The 20,097-nt window shown below is 45.6% G+C and overlaps 1 protein-coding gene across 2 annotated transcripts in view; it reads right to left on the bottom strand.

The window, feature by feature from the left end:
• LOC126428260 (protein Lilipod) overlaps window positions 1-20,097 on the bottom strand; it is a 364,122-nt gene that overhangs the window by 78,742 nt on the left and 265,283 nt on the right. For both annotated transcript variants that reach the window (XM_050090172.1, XM_050090173.1), the window contains exons 3-6: window positions 19,750-19,889; window positions 14,289-14,392; window positions 11,912-12,038; window positions 4,894-4,962 (exon numbers count right to left, since the gene is read on the bottom strand). In XM_050090172.1, coding sequence (XP_049946129.1) covers window positions 4,894-4,962; window positions 11,912-12,038; window positions 14,289-14,392; window positions 19,750-19,889 — 440 coding nt within the window. The remainder of the gene's footprint in view (window positions 1-4,893; window positions 4,963-11,911; window positions 12,039-14,288; window positions 14,393-19,749; window positions 19,890-20,097) is intronic.

Here is a 20,097-nt window from a genome sequence, read left to right as displayed (position 1 = left end):
CACAAAAAAAACTGAGGGCCGTTCTTAATTATCTCCGAGGTGGACTGAAACTTAATCCAAGAAAGTGTCTCTTTGGAGCAAAAGAAATCAAAATACTTGGACACTGTGTGTCAAACAAAGGTGTGTGGCCAGACCCAGAAAAAGTGAGATCTATAACAGAATTTCCTATTCCTAAAAGTATTGAAGATGTGAGAAGATTCCTCAGATTATGTTCTTATTACCATTGTTTTATCAAAGACTTTTTGTATCAAAGCTAGGCCACTCCAAGAGTTGTTAAAAGTCAATGTTAAATTTATCTGGGGGTGGAGCTCAACAGGATTCTTCCGATGTGCTGCAAAAAGCTCTGACGACTGACCCTGTACTTGGTCTGTATGATGAGAGAGCACCTACAGAACTACACACAGATGCCAGTGGATATGGGATTGGTGCTGTTCTGGTGCAAATTTTGGATGGCTGATTCTAGGCCGCTTACAAAAGCCAAGAGAAACTACTCAACTACAGAAAGAGAATGTCTTGCTGTGGTCTGGGCCATGTGCAAATTTGGACAGTATCTCTGTGGAAGGCCATTCACAGTTGCTACAGACCATCATTCACTTTGTTGGTTGACAGGTCTTAAGGATCCAACAGGACAACTAGCCAGGTGGGCACTATGTCTTCAAGAGTATGACATTACCATAGTGTACAAAAGTGGAAGAAACACCAAGATGCCGACTGTCTCTCAAGAAACCCTGTGCAAGACCATCAATACTTTGATGAAGATAGTGACTGTCTCACTGCACTCCAGGATCTTTCTGCTGACCAGAAGGAGGATGCCAAGATATGAAATTATGCTTGTCTTAAATTGGTCAGAGGATGTGAAAGGACAATTTAAGGTAGTTAATGGATTACTTTGCAAGAAAAACTTTGATGTGTTTGGAAAGAGGTGGCTACCAGTGATTCCTAAACACATGCACTTAGATGTTCTACAGAAATTCCATGACACACCCAAGGCCAAACATTTAGGATTTATTAAGACATACAATAGGATCTGCAAGAGATTTTCCTGGCCAGGTTTATTTAGGAGTGTCTGTCACTATGTGTTGCACTGTCAAGAGTGCCAGAGGAGAAAGGCAGTTCCTCAGAAACCACCTGGCCGACTCATACCAATTCCACCAGCCGAAACGCCTTTCCAACGTGTTGGGATTGACCTCCTCGGGCAATTTCCAATGTCTGCTAGTGGCAATACATGGTTTGCACCAATTATCTGACACACTCTGCCATTACAAAACCCGTGAAAACAGCCGAAGCATCCGAGATAGCCAAATTCATCGTGGAAGACATTGTATTAAAACACGGTGCCCAAAGGTCATTAAATACAGATCGAGGGAAAGTTTTCAATCGAATCTTGTGACAGAGAGAAACTGTGAGTGCTACAGTACTCATCACATGATGACTGCATACCATCCGCAAACTAACGGGCTTACTGAACGCCTTAATAACTGACATGCTGTCAATGTTTGTCAATGTTGAGCAGAGCAACTGGGATGAGGTGCTATCTTTTGTGACGTTTACCTACAACACCGGCAAGCAAGACACCACAGGATTTACACCATTTTTCCTGGTGCACGGGCGTGAAGCGACTATGATGATGGACACTGTGTTTCCGTTACATCCCAATGACGTGGACGACGACTACATCAGCCAGGTGTTAACCAGAGCTGAGGAAGCTCAGCAGTTAGCTCGACTCCGCACGCTGCGCTCATTATGCAAGCCACTGCCCCATTGTCTACCAGCCTGGTGACCTCTTCTGGATCTTCACTCCTGTTCAGAAGGTTGGTCTCTCCAAGAAGCTCCTCAGGTGCTACTTTGGACCTTGTAAGATTGTAAGACAGTTATCCGATGTTACTTACGAAGTTGAAGATTTTGACCCCGACACGAGACGACGAAAGATCAGAGATACGGTCCACGTCCTTCGAATGAAGCCCTACGAGGATCCTGCAACCCAGGGTAAATTCCAAGCTCCAGCGACAGGCAACGAGCGGCAAGGTGACGAAGGGCGTAGCGGCAAAACAAGTTCTAAGGAGATCACGGCCAGGGTGAGCATCAGTCATCGGGAGTCGGAGTATACAGGACTGATGACTCATTTCTGGACTAGGAGACGCTGTTCACTTAAGGAGGGAGCAATGTCGCAGAAGAAGCTGAGTAGCACCGTGGTGTAGTGGTTCAAAACTTACCTGAACTGTACAATTTTAATTTCTTTATTTGGTTCGAGAACATTCTAGAGGTATCCACAAATATCAAGAATCATTGTACTGGAATGATCTGCAACTGTATATATACCGTATGTGTTCCGTCCGGAGGCAGTTCGCTCCGCGCTCTCGTATGTACGAGTGCTGAATAAACCTTCGTTAAATGAAGTTAGTGTTCATCATTCGTCTAACCTTCTTCAACGTGACAATATTATAAGTTATGTTTTGCTTTATTATAACCAGTAGTACATTGTAGGAAGAGTATAAATACTCGGCCTCGAGTATTGTTAGCAGATGAGTGTTGCACCCACTAGAGGACAGATCTGTGCGTACAGTTGAGATAAGTTCTCGGTGCACGATTCAGTTTTGGATTTACAATAAAGCAACTCGTGTATTGGACATTGTCTAAAACAGCATATTAGAACAGTGCAGTGACAGGTTATTTCAGAGTGTTAAACAGTTTGATTTAATATTGCAAAAGGCAGAATGATATGTGACTTTATATTTGTACTTTGTTGAGTATTAGTGTTGAACAATGCCACAGTCCTCATACATGCATTTCTATCAAATTACTGCATCTGGACTATTTAAAATCACCAGTGTAGTACGTTCTCTCATCAGTTAAGAATGAGGCTCGTTACACCGAAGATTGGTCGTGAGCTCATAAGATACGGATTTTGAAGTGAATAAATCTACGTACTTACTTTACTTCAGTTGTGACCTACATCATTGTAGTGAAATCCATAATGATATCCTGTATTTACTGAACAAGCATATTTTAGCTGACGTATGCAGTCGTCGAGGGACACCGAAGGCAAGATATTCGCAGGTATTTAAACCATTTTTTAACTACTTACTAACCGGTGGGATGTTACAAGGGGAGAATGAAAGACTGCATCGGTCAAGATTTGAAAACCTGAGAGCTCTCGAATTTGGAGGAGAAAGTTAGCAACTGAAATCTCGTGAAGAGAACTCGCTGCAACGAAATATGGCTTCATTTCAGTGATTGCCACCTCAACTTACACATCATATCCGTGATGTGTGGAGGTGGATCTATGGAACGGAACTGCAGAAGTTTCCAAGTGCTGTCAAGTACTGAATAATTGACAGCATCTGTATGTTACTGCAGGTCCTGCTCCATCAATCTGTCTCCACACATCAACTTTGGAGTGCAGTCTGACGATGGTGCTCCTTCAGACTGAAACTGGTCACCAATAAGTGTGATTCGTGCCATTTGAGTGTGTTTTTTTTAAGTACAATGTTGTGATGCCTCTGCTGGAATTGAAGAAACTTAAGAGGAATATGTTGCCGACTGAGTATCTAGAATATTTTGCTTTCAGTGTCAACGGCCAGGAAAGCCTGCAGATTTACAGGATATTACTTCCGTTTCCCTTCTTGTGTATGAATGTGAACTGTGTGACTTTCAAATTTGCTATTTATTTGCTAATGATCCCATATTTCTTGTTTCACATTAGTTGAGAACTTGTCAAATTCCTTTGCATCCGAGTACAGATGTGCCCAAAAGAAAAGGCGATTTTAATAATACGTAAAGAAATTTTAATAACAATATTATCATTACAATTCACACGGAAGAGTACAGCTATACATAAACGCAATTGACTTCGATACTCCGATCGCAAAATGTACGGAGGGAGTGGGCAGCTTCAGCGTAGAAACTCCTCGGTCGGTGCCAGATCCCGTACTCCCTTGTGACAGGTGACCCTCTGACTTTTCAAAGACGGTGTTACGGGGTCGAAGATACGTGGGGCACAGGGTGAGATATCAGGGCTGTAAGGACAATGTTCCACAACCTCCCACTGATATTTCTTCAGTAGTTCAAGGGTTCTCCTGACCAGACTTGACACAGCACTGTTGTAGAGAAGCACTGTCCCACCTGAAAGCTCGCTCTCAATGGCCCGTCTGAGCTCGAGCACTTTCTCACAATACCGCTCGGAGTCGACCGTTCGACCCCTCGCTAGTCAGTCGAAGAGTAGGGGGCCCTCGTCAATCCGAAATGAAACTGAGCGACATTTTTCTGGCCTTCAGTGCAGAGCAGGTCCTTTTTGGGAATGAGGTGAGCCCATCTTCTGAATCTGCTTACTGTATTCACGTCTTTGGTTTCATCTATAGCTTTAACGAATGTGGTGGTCTGCAATACGAAAACTAAAAATCAATTATTTGAAAATTATTGTCAATACCACACTGCAGAATAAATATTCACTCTGTAGCAGAATATGTGTCGATATGAAACTTACCGGTAGATGAAAATGCTATGCCCGACTGGAACTCAAACCCGGAACCTTTTCATTTCGCAGGCAAGTGCTACCACCGATCGACTTCTCCACACACAAACCCGTACAGTTTAATCGACAGAGCATTTACCTGCAAAAACCAAAGGTCCCTGTTTTGAGTCCCAGTTTGTCACCACTTTTAATCTGCAACGAACTTTCCAAATTTTGCTTTCGAAAGAAGGCACTCTAGCAGTCCCTCGATAATTTGAACAGATCTGCCGGACGTGAACACTATTCGACAGACACTGCTCTCATTTGCAAATTTCCTGTCTGGGTGGATACTGAAGATAAGAGTGTAACCAAATGAACGATTGACCCAACTGGTCAGCAGGCAAAGTGGCTACTCCAGCACTATATTATGTTCTTATACTTACACAGCAGGATCAGTGCTCCGATGAATGATATACACGAATACAGGAATGGCAGGTAGTAGCTTCCTAAATCTGCAAAAAAATGAGGAAAATATATCCTTACAAACTGTTATTAGAACACACATATGCTGACAAAACACTGCAATCAAAGATCATACCATTATTATGCTCACTCTTTCGCATTCTGAAATTAGATTTTATAATGCCCGAATCAGGGGACTGTATTAAAAACAGCTCTTTCATCAGTAACTGGCAAAACTTACAACTTGCTGCTGATTGATGTTTTGCATCCTCACGTATGACACCATACACAACAGTGTAACTTTATCTTCCATTTGTCACTTACACAAGTTTCTCTCAAATGACGTACCGAGTACAAAGGTGACATTACAAGTTCCAAGACTATTCTACTGCAACGCCCATTTGTTTTGTCTCCCAGTTTAGAGCAGAGCTTACGCAATGTCTTTCACAATCTGTATTACGTGCTTCTACGAGCTGTATAGGAGACTTAGCAGATAAAGCTTTGGTGGGCAGCCCACGTCCAGAAATTTACAGTTCGGATGTAAAATAAGTTTGAAAATCGGGCGACTTACAAACCTTCCACTTCACAGTGCGCACACGAAGTCGACGAATCCCGTCCCGTTTGTTTACGGGAGTCGCTCCGTGTGGCAATCGCATTATTCGTTGCACGAGGTGTACCTGTGGCACGTGCTTTCGCACAAAAGTCTGCAAATCCTGGCGCAGTCTGTGGAGCACGACAGTCTACTCTCCTCGTTGTCAGTGTAACAATTTCTTGCAGCTGTTGTCAGATGGAAATGGTACGTGAGTGAGAGTCAACAGTGGTACAATCTTCAAACTTATTTTACATCCAAATGGTATATTTGCACAGATGACTTCCTTATCATAACTTTATGTTGTAAGCTCTGTCTACAGTCCCTAAAGGAATTGTGGAACACCCTCTATATTATACATTACACATCTTACTTTTCTTACAAACCAGTTTTTTCACACTGATGCTCTTCAGCAGTATACGGCCAGATTTCCTCGTCCCGAAGACACGATATTTTCGACGGTCCGATTGGCCGCCACCTTCAGGTGAGACTGCCAGTGCACAATCACACCTGAACTGAGGTAACGTCAAATGAGGTGTTCCTTCACACTCCTGGAACAGGCCACAGCACATGCACAGCAAGTGAAAGGGCTGCCCTCTGAGAATCGAAGAATCGCAGAAACTAAAAGACGTGACGAGTCACAAACTGAGGTGCAGCTTGTCGAAAACCAAACTGTTGTTTTATATCAGATAAAATAGGATACCATATCTTGCTTAAAGGAAAACCTTTACCTCTATTAATAATGTCATCATAAAATCTCGTTTTGACGGATTCCTTACATATACGACCCGAGTTAACTAGAAGCTGTGGCAATACGTCGATCGTAAACTGTACGAATAGTCTGTCCGATATACGACTCTTCACATTGACAGGTAATTTTATATACCCTGGGCTTCCTCAATCACATATCATCTTTAACAGATCCAAGAAGGGCTCTAGTTTTGGCTGAGGGCAAAAGGACACTTTTAATATCATATTTTGTGAGGATTCTCGAAATTTTCAAAGAAATACTCCCTGTAGAGGGCAAAAAAGCAACTGATTAACAAGCATTCATTGTCAGTTCACACAGTGGTCCAAATTGTAACGCATGAACAATTTTATGGTAAGTATATCCATTTTGCCTGAAAATAACCTCAAGATAATCCAGTTCCTGTGTCAAAATATCAGAATCTGCAATAGCATAAGCTCTCTTGACCAGTGTACGTACAACTCCCATACAAGAAATGTGGATGACATTTTTATCATTTTGCGACACGGAATGGAAGCTCTTCGACTTTTATATCATTTTAACTGCCTTCGTCGATGCATCAAATTTTTTATGGAAACTGAAAAAGGTGGCAAATTACCTTTTCTGGATGTTTTGGTACATAAAAAAGAAAATGTTACTTTAGGGCAGAGTGTATACCATAAACCTACGCATATGGACTGCTACCTCCGTACCGACATATACATACACTGGTAAAGAGAGCGTATGCTATTTCAGATTCTGATAGTTTGACACAAGAACTGGATTATCTTTTGGTTGTTTTCAGAAAAAAATGGATATACTTACTATCAAACTATTTGTGATCTTCAATTTGGGCCACCGTGTAAACCAACAATGGATACTTGTACATCAATTGCTTTTTTACCCTCAGCAGGGAGCATTTCTCCGGAAATTTCAAGAATCCTCATTTAAAAAAGGAGAGATACAACCCTTCCAGTATCTCGAGACTAAGGGAACCTGGGTATACAAAATTCTACGTCACTGCAGAAAGGCTTATACGGGACTGACTACTCGTACGGTTCACGACAGATGTGTGGAACATCAATGTCACACACGTTTGCTCCAGCCTGGAAATTTCTGGTGTCACTGAACATTGTCTCAATGAAGGGTAGATTACATCATTTAAAAAAAAGAGAGAAATTATTGCTCCGGCTTCCCGTAACTGGGACTGTGTACTTAGGGAACCCATCAAAATAAGGTTATCTGATGACATAATTAATAGAGATGGTGGTTTTCCTCTATGCACGATATGGCACCCTATTTTATCAGGTATAAAACAACAACAGTCCAGTTTTCAACTAGCTGCATCTCAAGTTGCAATTCATCGCTTCTATTAGTTTCTACTACTGGCAGCACTGCAATTCTTTGCTTCACACGTGGCAGCCCTTTCACTTGTCGTGCAGGTGCCGCAGCCAGTTCACAGGATATAAAGGAGACACCGTAGTTGACGTTACCTCAGTTCCGGCGTGATTGTGCACCTGTGATCTCACCTGGAGATGACGGTGAACTCTGGCCGCATACGGTACCCGTGAACACCGTCGACAAGTGTTACGCTGGAAAATCTGTGTGATCATAAATTTTGTCATACATTTATATTTATGATTTATCACGAGAGGAAAGTGAATGTGTGTGCCAGTTTTCAAACTGATCATTACATGTAATTAAATACACACGTAAATACTATCGTTTTGCTGCAAATGTCAAATGTGTATCGTATTCTAAGAAATAATAGTCGAGCACTGACAGAACTTTATTTGTTCATTTATTCGTATCGACATGTTGTTCTGTCAATCCTGTCATTAAGGAGAATCTTCAGAAGAGACAAGTTCTACAATAACAGGCAGATACTGCTTACAAACTATGAGTAGCCTCACGAAATTGATAATTACGAGAAGTACTTCCAAATTACTTTGTATACACACAGGGTGTCCCAGAAGAAACGGTCAATATTCATTGGAATATGAAAGGGACAATCATTCAGAGTAATAGAATCTTAGTAAACATCAGATAGCTTAAAAACTATGAGCACTTATTCAGTAGATCAGATGTATTTCACAGTAAGAAAGATTAAGTACTTCCAATAGCTCTTCGGGTCTCATGTTTACTGGGCTTTTTTGCTTTGAATAATTTTTCCTATCGTATCGTCGATTACTGATCGGTCATCCAGTATATGTTAGGAGAAAAACAGCTCCAGCACAACAACAACAACAACAACAACAACAACAACACTCCTCCTCCTCCTCTACCAATGAGCCACTGTTACAAAGCATTTGTGTAACTGTTACACAGACCACTATTAGCTGTCTCTATACTGGCAGTCAGTCAGAGATAAGCAGGATTAGCTTTCCTGAGTGCAAATATCCATATTATTAAGTGACAATCTAGGGGCACGGAACCCTGACCGTGCTGCAGGTTGCCTATCTAACAATATGCAGGGCCAACAAAAATTTGATTTTCAGTATTTCATATAAATAACAATCGCATTTAAAATGTTGACATACTGTAATCATTAAGAGGTTTGGTCTTATGTGAAAGGTTCAACACAGTAGGACAAGTATCACAGTTAGAAACTGTGTATATGTCTCGAGGCAAATATCCGGAATATATACATCTGGTATTTGAGAGTGAGAGCACCTGGTGACTTCCAACAAACTTGAAACATAATTTAAAACCCGCTACACATTTTTTTCTCACTTACATGCTTAAAGTGAAATATTTTAACACATTAAGTTATTTGTAAAGCACTCAGAAATTTGAAACTGTTTTAAACACGGGAGTTCAATTCTTTACCAAACCAGTTGTTTATTGGCTAAGATGCACTGTAGAAGGAGTTGCTAACGATCACTACTGTGCGTCCTGCCTGATGTCCACCGGCAACTTGGATCGATACAAAGCCCCACTGTGGGAAAGGGGGGGGGGGGGGGGGGGGGGGGGGGGGGGGAGAGCACAGGGTATATGGGGTGGTGGATACTAGACGCACGGAAGAAAAATGAATATGGATCTATCTTCTAATGTTCGTTTAGCCAATATCAATTTTTTCACTCTTCGACTGTGTCTTTTCCTGTCCACTATTTGGGATGGACGTGTGGTGCGAGTGAGCTACGTGTATTTGTGTAAAAGCTTTTTTACAATATATCTTTTGGAAAGGGAGCCAGTCTCTTTAATTGCTAAAATATTCCTATCGGAAACCACACTGGGAAGCAAATCGACCTGCAGTCTTCTACAGCAATGGCGACCTCAACTGTGATTGTATTTTACCGTGTTCTTTATCACGGCAATGGATGATGTTTGCTTCTCCTTAAGAAAGGAGAAGTAAATATCACACTGTTAAAAGGAGAACTAATATACTAATCAATTAGACTGTTTCATTGGTAATCATAGTGAGAGACAGTGGAGGTGCAAACTTGAAATGCTCGAATTGTTGCCTGTGAAAGAATCTGCCAGCCTCACCTCGAAATAATCCACATTAATCGCACCTCCCTTACATTGCCGTGCCTTAGTAACTACTATACATTGTAACTGTGAGTTGCTCAGTTCAATTCACTTGTTTTAGTAAGTAAGTATGTAAAGCTGTTCCCAATCCAAAGATGGTTTAGAACACCACTGTGGTTTACTAGGCATACTATTGTCAGAGATGGTACATTGCTGTCTTACTCTTATGTTCAGACAGTCTTACCGGGCCAGTTATAGGGAGACCTGCAGAATACTGTGGGTTCCAAACAGTTTTTTGTATCGACAAACATTGCCAAAGGTGACAGAAGTGATAAATTGATCACAATAACATTAATGAGTAAACAAATTGGCATGCAACTATAATAATACCTAGGTCCCCAGAAAGGGCTTCTTCAAAGTGTGCAGTTATCACTTTAATATAATACTCTTACAGCAAAATTTTTTAGAATGAACACTTTTTCACCTTAGTTGCATGTTCCAGAAGATTATGCCATAAATGGAATAGGATGAAGTTACGCTTGGAGAGAGAGAGAGGGGTGTGTGTGTGTGTGTGTGTGTGTGTGTGTGTGTGTGTGTGTGCGCACACAAACACTTAATTTATTACTAATTTTAAAGCCCAGGGGAATAAAATGAAATGTTTATGTCTTTCTTAGGTTTCTAAAATGTAAGATCAAAGTCTCCATTAATATGGACACTGTGAGGAGCTATTTAAGTTTCTTCACGCTGTGCAGTGTCCTCAGAGTTCTGTGGAATTCGGAAATGATTTACAACAGCTGGATTTTTTTACCTTATTTGTAAACAAATGTGAGTCAATATATACGGAATCTCCCAATATACTCTCCACCAATGTCAATATACGTCTGACACTTTCCTGGCAACTTCATTACTCCATCACGGAACAACTTTTTGGGGATACTGCACACTCACTCGTGGACAACTGCCCGAAATTCTCCACCGTTGCCAAATCTCTTACCTCACAGCACTTCCTTCACGTTATCAAATAAAGGATAATCAGGTGGCGACAGAATTCGGCGGGTGTGGCACAACAGTGGAACTCGGCAACGTCAGCCTCACTATGACGCCACTGCCCAGGCGGGGCCACGCACTGTCGTGCCGGAGGAGCACCCTACCTGACCACTTGCTCTGTCACTTTTGCCGAGTCCTGTGTCCAAGATGTCTTAGGGTGTTACACTACACACTGCTGTTGACAGCTGCCCCTTCTGGAAGCCAGTCCACCAGCAGTATGCCCCAAGTGTCCCAAAAGGCTTATCTGTAAATGGAGAAGCATGAAATTTCTTGGGCTGCAGATATTTCCATTGCATGAACTAGGTTTTTTCCTCAGGTGTAGGGCAGTGTCACCATAATTCATCTCCAGACACCAGTTTCTCCAAAAAAATCTGCATCTTCATTCTCCATTTCCACTGTCAATGACAGACTTCAACTCTGTGCTCCTTCTGGACCTGTGCCAAGTCCCAAGTGGAACCCAATGCACACACACACCTTTTCCACATCCAAGTTGTCACAAATAATGGAGTGCAGCAGGGTCGCGTGACAAAGGCCCGTACGCCATTCTATTTCATCGAAGGTTATGCGTCTATCAGCCGTAACCCGATCGAGACTCGACTTCGGTGTTCTGGGAAGTCTGCGATGTCGACAGACGAGTACTCTCATTCTCGTGTGCAAATTCCCTTCGAGTAGCAAACTGGTCGAGTCAGTTGTAATAAGCCTTTGGGGCAGGAACTTCTCGGACACACACCGTAGTTAAATATTTATGAATACCTGTCGTTTCTACTCTTCTCCAGTTAACAACAAACAAAAGTTTCCTTTCACAAGATACACTATTCACAAATGCCACATAGCATTGGCAGTTACCAGAATCAGTTCGTCATCCTATGAGAGGAAGTGTCCACAGTGTGAGCAGTATTTGTAAGACGACTGTAAATCATTTCCGAATACCCCTCATATTTTCTCAGTTTGGCCTACACAGCAAAAGTCACCATTCTCACAGAAAATTTTTGTTAACTGCAGACTGCTCGAATCTGTCGACATAATTTAACTTTGCCTTTTGCTGTGCTTTTGATCTATTTCAATATTTTAAAATGTTTAAGAGCATTTGTACAGTACACTTTTTGAATTGTGATTCTCTTTCCCGAACGCTTCCGAGTAACTGCAGTGCTCGAGTAGTACTTACTGAACATAACCATGATGGTGGAATGTTGGTCCTCGAAGAAAGAAGCGATGACGTACGTCATGCCCAACACGGTCACGCCCAGGAGAACGAGAATCACAAATGTCTCGTGCACCCTCGCCATGATACCCTACGATGGACACAAAAATAAGCAAACACACTGCCACTGCGAGACAGGTAAACAAAACATAATTTATGGGGAAAGTATTTGTTACCTTTACAGTCATTATGTGAACTTTCCATATAAATACACTAATATTAACAAAACACCAGATAAATAAATAAGCAGTCTTTAAACTCGGTAATTGCAATAGTCCGCATGAACAGTTGCACAATATCTCCATCTTCAAATCTGGTCAGTAGTAATGTAATAAAATTAAAAGATTATGGAAAAAGTTTACAAACTTAATTAATAAATGGAATTATGCTTCAACAACTTTTCATAGCTGTAGCTGATTAACAACTGATAATTGACAGGCAGAATATATATTTGATTGTGCAGGCTGAATGAAATGAGCAAATGAATGACTCAGTCAGTCATTCAATGGAATTGAAGCATAACGTAAGTATGTGTGCTTATTTTATCTGATGGAAATACCTTTGTAAGGCAACTGAAAACCCCAAAACATACACGCAACTTTCAACAATTTCTTTGTCTCAGTGATACAAAATTTATCACATTACCTCACAGCTAACTTATACATCAGGCCTCACGGAGCTCTCTCTCTCTCTCTCTCTCTCTCTCTCTCTCTCTCTCTCTCTCTCTCTCTCTCTCTCTCTCCCCCCCCCCCCCTTTCATATACCGGAGGAAATGTGAAGGCAACGATCTTCTATGAAGATCTTGCTTCCCCTGCTTTGGATTCCATCACCAAAAATAAGTCTCAATCATAACCATGGGACTGACAGAACACAATAAATCATATCCACACTGCCGGATAAAAAATTAGTACACCTGGAAAGCTGATGTCAATTTTGACCCAATCGCAGAATACATGAGTGAGGGAATAGTAAATGTACTGATAACGATTTTAACATCGTCCGCCACGGATAGCATAGAGACACAGCTAGTAGAGAGCCATCTGCGTCCACCCTTTAATACGGAATGCTGACAGCTAAAAAGCTCAGTGCAGTGCAAACATGTGAAGCCAGCAGGCAACTGTGCCACAAAGACGCACTAGTGCTTCCTACAGTGAAATGAACGCGTTTGAAAAGGGTCATATTGTGGCCTTCCAACTGGCAAGACAGTCCTCTCGGAAACTGCCACACTAGTTGGGCAGCAATGGCAGATTGTACAGCTAGCACAGCACAGATAAGACTGTTTGTGAGCCCAGATGTGTCAACACGATCTGTTAGAACCGGTTATTAGCAGTGAGACTGTGGGCACACATACCTCTAGCCTGTCTTCCACTCAGGTTACAGCATCGACACGCACGGCTGGCGCCATCAGAGAACACTTTGAAGATGTAACAGTGCACCACGGTCTTCAGCGACGAAAGACATCCTGTCTGCGTGCGAGACACAGTCGTCTGCACGTACGACATGGGCCCGCTAACCACTTTCTCGTAGAGTGCATTCGTTTCGAACACACGAGCCCCGTCACAGGCATTACGGTCTGGGGCGAGACGGGTTACGACTCTCGTTCACCTCTAGCATTTCTAGAGGGGACGCAAACCGGCACTCTTTACGTGCAGAATGTTGTCAGACACGTCTTTTTTCTATTCTTCCGACAGGAAGGTGACGTTCTGTTGCAACATACTGCCCACAAAACTCAATGTGCTCTGCACGACACGCGGCACCTTCCCCAGCCAGCACGATGTCCAGACTCGCCTCCGTTCGAGCACACGCGGGATACGATCGGACGAGAAGTGACTCGTGCGACTCGACGACCGACAACTCTTACGAAAATACGAACGGGCGTGGTACAATGTATCCCGGAACAGTATTCGCCACATGCACGACAGACTGGATGCCGGAGTGAGTGACTGCCTTGCTGGCCCACCGAGGCTAAGCCGTGTACTTCAGCTCGGGACGATACCCGGTACCTTGGAACTGCTCGTGCTATTGATCTGTAAATGTAATCATTCCAGGTACTCCATATGCACGGTTGCAATAATAAACCTCTTCATTAATTTTTACAATACTGATATTAGTTTATAATTTTCAGTTTCTAACACACATAACCTCCAAAGCACAACAACAAATAAATTGTGTTCTATTATGTCTTTCCACAATTACATTTGTATACTCTTTTTGCAATAAACTTAGTCACTTTATAAATTTGATTGCTGGTTGTCTGTATGAGAGAGAGAGCTGTTTGAATATGTCTTAGTTACATTTACCACACAACGGTAACACACACATCACTCTTAGTAATACTAACCTTACGGCAGCCGGGAAATCCTTCTGACTCGGTGAAGAGATAGGCAAATGGCAGGAACGCAAACAGTGAGAGGTTGGAAAAGAGGAAGATGTTACACCACATCCCTGTTCAAAGAAATTTAGAAACACATTACAGAAATCTAACAGTTTGAAGTGAGAAGTGTTTTAAATTAATATGTGCATTAATTATTACCAAAACAAGTAATACATTCACAGTATTGAAGAGCTTAGATGGCACAGAGTAAGTCAAGAGGAACATTTAATCCTTATTGAGGGCAGTTTGAGTAGTAATACTAGCACTGCTGCGTACATTTTCACGATTTTTAGTGATGATGATGGAGCGTCATTAGCACCACAAATTATTCACTTGTTTATTTGAAACATACTTATTAAATTGGAAGATAATATTATGCAACAAGCAGATTTCTCAATTGGTAAATGACAGCTCACTACTCTCTTAAATGCACAATGCACAATGACTAGCAAAGTAGCTCAACATAAAACTATGTCTGTGCTGAAACAAGGCTAACAGAGACTATATACACTATATGATCAAAAGTATCCAGGCACCCCCAAAAACACACGTTTTTCATATTAGGTGCATTGTGCTCTCACTTACTGCCAGGTACTCCTTATCAGCAACCTCAGTAGTCATTAGACATCGTGAGAGAGCAGAATGGGGCACTCCGCAGAACTCACAGACTTCGAACGTGGCCAAGCGATTGGCTGTCACTTGTGTCATACATCTGTACGTGACATTTCCACATTCCTAAACATCTCTAGGTCCACTGTTTCCGATGTGACAGTCAAGTGGAAAGTGAAGGGACATGTACAGCACAAAAGCGTACAGGCCGACTTTGTGTGTTGATTGACAGAGACCGCCGAAGGTTGAAAAGGGTCACAATGTGTAATAGGCAGACATCTATCCAGACCACCTCACAGGAACGCCAAGCTGCATCAGGATCCACAGCAAGTACTACGACAGTTCGATGGGAGGTGAGAAAACTTGGATTTTATGGTTGAGCGGCTGCTCGTAAGCCACATATCATGCCGGTAAATGCCAAATGACAACTCCCTTTGTGTAAGGAGCATAAACATTGTACGACTGAACAGTGGAAAATGTTGTGAGGTGTGACGAATCATGGTAAACAATGTGGTGATCCGATGGCAGGGTGTGGGTATAGCGAATGCCCCGTGAACATCATCTGCCAGTGTATGTTGTGCCAAGAGTAAAATTCAGAGGCGGTGGTGTTGTTAGAGTGTGGTCGTGTTTCCATTGGGAGGGGGGGCTTACACCCTTTGGTGGAGTGGTTACATGACAATAACATCCCTGTAATGGACTGGCCTGTACATAGTCATGACCTGACTCCTTAGAAAACCTCTGGGTTGTTTAGGAATGCTCACTTCGTGCAAGGCCTCACTGACCAGCATCAACACCTCTCTTCAGTGCAGCACTCCGTGATGAATGGGCTACAATTCCCCAAGAAACCTTCATGCACCTGATTGAACATATGCCTGCGAGAGTGGGATTCAAATATTACCATTGGAGGGCGCCAAGAACTTTGAAGTCATTTTCAGCCAGGTGTCCGGATACATTTGATCACAGCGAGGGGAACGAGGGGTGGGAGGGTGACAGGGACAGCAGACGGGGGGGGGGGCAGGAGAGAGGACGGGGGCCCGGAGCAGGAGAGGGGGGCGACGAGGGGGGGGGGGGGAGGAGGGGCGTGACGGGGGGGCCGAGAGAGGAGCGGCGGCGGGCGGAGACAGGGGCGGCGGCGGGCGGAGACAGGGGCGGCGGCGGGCGGAGACAGGGGCGGCGGCGGGCGGAGACAGGGGCGGCGGCGGGGGTCGGAGAGAGGGGCGGCGGCGGGGGTCGGAGAGAGGGGCGGCGGCGGGGGTCGGAGAGAGGGGCGGCGGCGGGGGTCGGAGAGAGGGGCGGCGGCGGGGGTCGGAGAGAGGGGCGGCGGGGGGCGGAGAGAGGGGCGGCGGGGGGCGGAGAGAGGGGCGGCGGGGGGCGGAGAGAGGGGCGGCGGGGGGCGGAGAGAGGGGCGACGGGGGGCGGAGAGAGGGGCGACGGGGGGCGGAGAGAGGGGCGACGGGGGGCGGAGAGAGGGGCGACGGGGGGCGGAGAGAGGGGCGACGGGGGGCGGAGAGAGGGGCGACGGGGGGCGGAGAGAGGGGCGACGGGGGGCGGAGAGAGGGGCGACGGGGGGCGGAGAGAGGGGCGACGGGGGGCGGAGAGAGGGGCGACGGGGGGCGGAGAGAGGGGCGACGGGGGGCGGAGAGAGGGGCGACGGGGGGCGGAGAGAGGGGCGACGGGGGGCGGAGAGAGGGGCGACGGGGGGCGGAGAGAGGGGCGACGGGGGGCGGAGAGAGGGGCGACGGGGGGCGGAGAGAGGGGCGACGGGGGGCGGAGAGAGGGGCGACGGGGGGCGGAGAGAGGGGCGACGGGGGGCGGAGAGAGGGGCGACGGGGGGCGGAGAGAGGGGCGACGGGGGGCGGAGAGAGGGGCGACGGGGGGCGGAGAGAGGGGCGACGGGGGGCGGAGAGAGGGGCGACGGGGGGCGGAGAGAGGGGCGACGGGGGGCGGAGAGAGGGGCGACGGGGGGCGGAGAGAGGGGCGACGGGGGGCGGAGAGAGGGGCGACGGGGGGCGGAGAGAGGGGCGACGGGGGGCGGAGAGAGGGGCGACGGGGGGCGGAGAGAGGGGCGACGGGGGGCGGAGAGAGGGGCGACGGGGGGCGGAGAGAGGGGCGACGGGGGGCGGAGAGAGGGGCGACGGGGGGCGGAGAGAGGGGCGACGGGGGGCGGAGAGAGGGGCGACGGGGGGCGGAGAGAGGGGCGACGGGGGCGGAGAGGGGGGCGACGGGGGGCGGAGAGGGGGGCGACGGGGGGCGGAGAGGGGGGCGACGGGGGGCGGAGAGGGGGGCGACGGGGGGCGGAGAGGGGGCGACGGGGGGCGGAGAGAGTGGTGACGGGGGGCGGAGAGAGGGGTGACGGGGGGCGGAGAGAGGGGTGACGGGGGGGGAGAGAGAGAGAGAGAGAGAGAGAGAGAGAGAGAGAGAGAGAGAGAGAGAGAGAGAGCGCACCCACATGAAGTATGGGTGTAGGAAAAGTGGTGGGAGAAGGCAGCCCATGATCTGAATGGGGAAGAAATTGTGTGGACAGAAGAGGGAAGGGAGAAGGTAAGGTGAGGCAGTGGGAAAAACATTAATGAAGGTTTAGATATTGCAAGAGCATAGCTGTGTAGTTCACAGAAACTATTGCCAGAAGAGAGTGTCGAAAATGCTCGCGCAGCTGTTGAAGTCATTTGCGTTGTTGTGCGTAGTATGTTTGGCAATTGAATTGCCAAGTTTGCAGTTTTCCCCAGTTTGGCAGTGGCCATTCGTGTGAGTGGACCCTGTTACTTGTCATGTGAACATAGAATACTGAATAGTAATTGCAGTACAGCTGATATATAACATGGTTGCTTTCTCATGAGGCCCTGCCTTTCACAGTGTAGGACATGCCTGTGATTGAACTGGGATAGGAGGTGGCGGGTGGGTGAACAGGGCAGGTGTCGCAACCGGGTCGACTGCGTGGGAATGACCCATTGCGCGTAGGACTGGAGTAATGAGTGACAAGGATATTCTGCAGATGGGGTGGGCGGCAGAACACCCCTTCTATGGTGATGTCGGTAGGATATTCTTCATCCCACAGCATGGCAAGAGGTAGTCTAAGCACAAGTGAAGGATGTGGTTGAGCTTTTCAAGGCCAGGGTGATAGTGGGTAATCATAGGAGTGCTAGAAGGCATCTGGTTAACAGGTTTACTGGTGGCAGTAGAGAAGGTGGCACAAGAGTTATTTTTACGGATGAGCTGGATAGCTGTCGATAAAAGATTATGACAGTATTTTAAATTGAATTAATAATTATATGAAAATGAAATTTTTGTCACCCCTACAAGTTGTTATAAGGTCAATCTGCTACTGGAACTGGATGGCCATGCATTTCGAAATATACAAGGGACCTCCAATACAAAGTTTCCATATTTCATAAAGAAACATTACATACAATTTGTCAGACTAAAATAATTTTATTGACATTGTACAACACTTTCTATAGAGTCACCATGTTATTCCAAGCATTACTGGTAATGTGAGAAAGTTGTTACATCAGGGCGGTTCCTGAGCTCGTAACCAACTGTTCACTGTCAACGTGACTTCGTCATTGGCATTAAAATGCTTACCTGCTAGTTGACTTCTGCGTTGCGGCAATGTGAAAATCACTTGAAGCAAGATCTAGTAAATATGGTAGATGGAGGAACACTTCCCACTGAATCCTCTGAGTCATTCATGCTCCACGGGACCGAGCATTGTTGAGAAGGAAGAGAACTTCGCGAGAAAAAAGTCCGGGACTTGGCAGTTCACAGATTAACACCTCCCGACATTCCGAAAAGATTGTTGGTTGGTTGGTTTGGGGAAGGAGACCAGACAGCGAGGTCATCGGTCTCATCGGATTAGGGAAGGAAGGGGGAGGAAGTCGGCCGTGCCCTTTGAAAGGAACCATCCCGGCATTTGCCTGGAGCGATATAGGGAAATCACGGAAAACCTAAATCAGGATGGCCGGACGCGGGATTGAACCATCGTCCTCCCGAATGCGAGTCCAGTGTCTAACCACTGCGCCACCTCGCTCGGTTATTCCGAAAAGATGGTACCCGTGACTTCCCCTGCCAAATACGTGACCTCTGTCTTTTTTTTGGAGCACTTTTGCAACGTTCCTTCCACACCGAACTCCGACGTTTTGTCCCAGGGGTCGAATGATAGGTCCTGGCCTTATCTCCATTTGAATACTCTTACAGCTTTCCCCGTGCACACAGGTTAATTCCTAACAGCTATCAACGCAAGATAGTCGTTTTGCTGCAAAAAATGAATGCTACAGGGCAAATCACAGATGGACAAATTTTGTAGTGGTAACTTCATCCTAACTGGCAGCATCTGGTAAGATTTTGCGGAATGCACCGTAAGCCGGTGTGAGCATTGTTAACACGTACCGGTCCAATTTGCGAGCCCTCACACACCGTGGGCATAGTTTATTTTACAGAGAAATAAAGTAGGGAAACCGTCCTCATAGATTCTGAACTCGAATGTAATTCGGTATCTCGAATGGATTTTAGAAGCTATATAGTCTACAACACACTCACCCGTGCCACTTAGTTATGTGAGTGATATACCTGTTGAGTAAAATGTGCACGAATATACAATCTGTGTTTCATTCATTTTTACACTGGTAAGTAACGTAACTGCACCAACGGCCCACTTCGACAGCATCGGACAGATCAGTGGTCACCGTGGGGTGGCACGAAAAACTTAGATGCATTAAGGGCACTGGGAAGCAAAAATGTTTGGGAACTAGCAGGGTGTAGCAAGCAGACTGGCGCGATGAAGGATGCTGGTTGCAGACAATGCGAGGTGGTAGGCACTCACCTTGGACGAGTGAGTGGTTGAGCCACTGGACGTAGTAGCTGCTGGGGTAGAGCGCGAGGATCTCGTTGCTCAGGATGGAGATTGGCAAAAGCAGCGCCGCACCCAGGGAGACTGCCAGCGAGAATGTGCACAGCCACAGGCTGCAACGAAAACAAAATACCTCTAATGCTAGTCATCCACAGCCATGTGGCGAATGTGTATGTGTATTTTTTCTAATGTACCAACCTTACATTTTGTATATAGGAGTATGCGATATGCAGTCTTCAGTGAATTAGTGAATACATAATTATTATTATCTTTCATTTCTCAGACCTTAGGTCTGGTTTGGAATGAAAGTGACGCGGACCT

The sequence above is a fragment of the Schistocerca serialis genome, chromosome 12 (assembly GCF_023864345.2).
Source record: "Schistocerca serialis cubense isolate TAMUIC-IGC-003099 chromosome 12, iqSchSeri2.2, whole genome shotgun sequence".
Taxonomy (NCBI): domain Eukaryota; kingdom Metazoa; phylum Arthropoda; class Insecta; order Orthoptera; family Acrididae; genus Schistocerca; species Schistocerca serialis.
The sequence above is the reverse complement of the archived record's forward strand: the minus strand, read 5'-3'. Positions and strand labels throughout refer to the sequence as shown.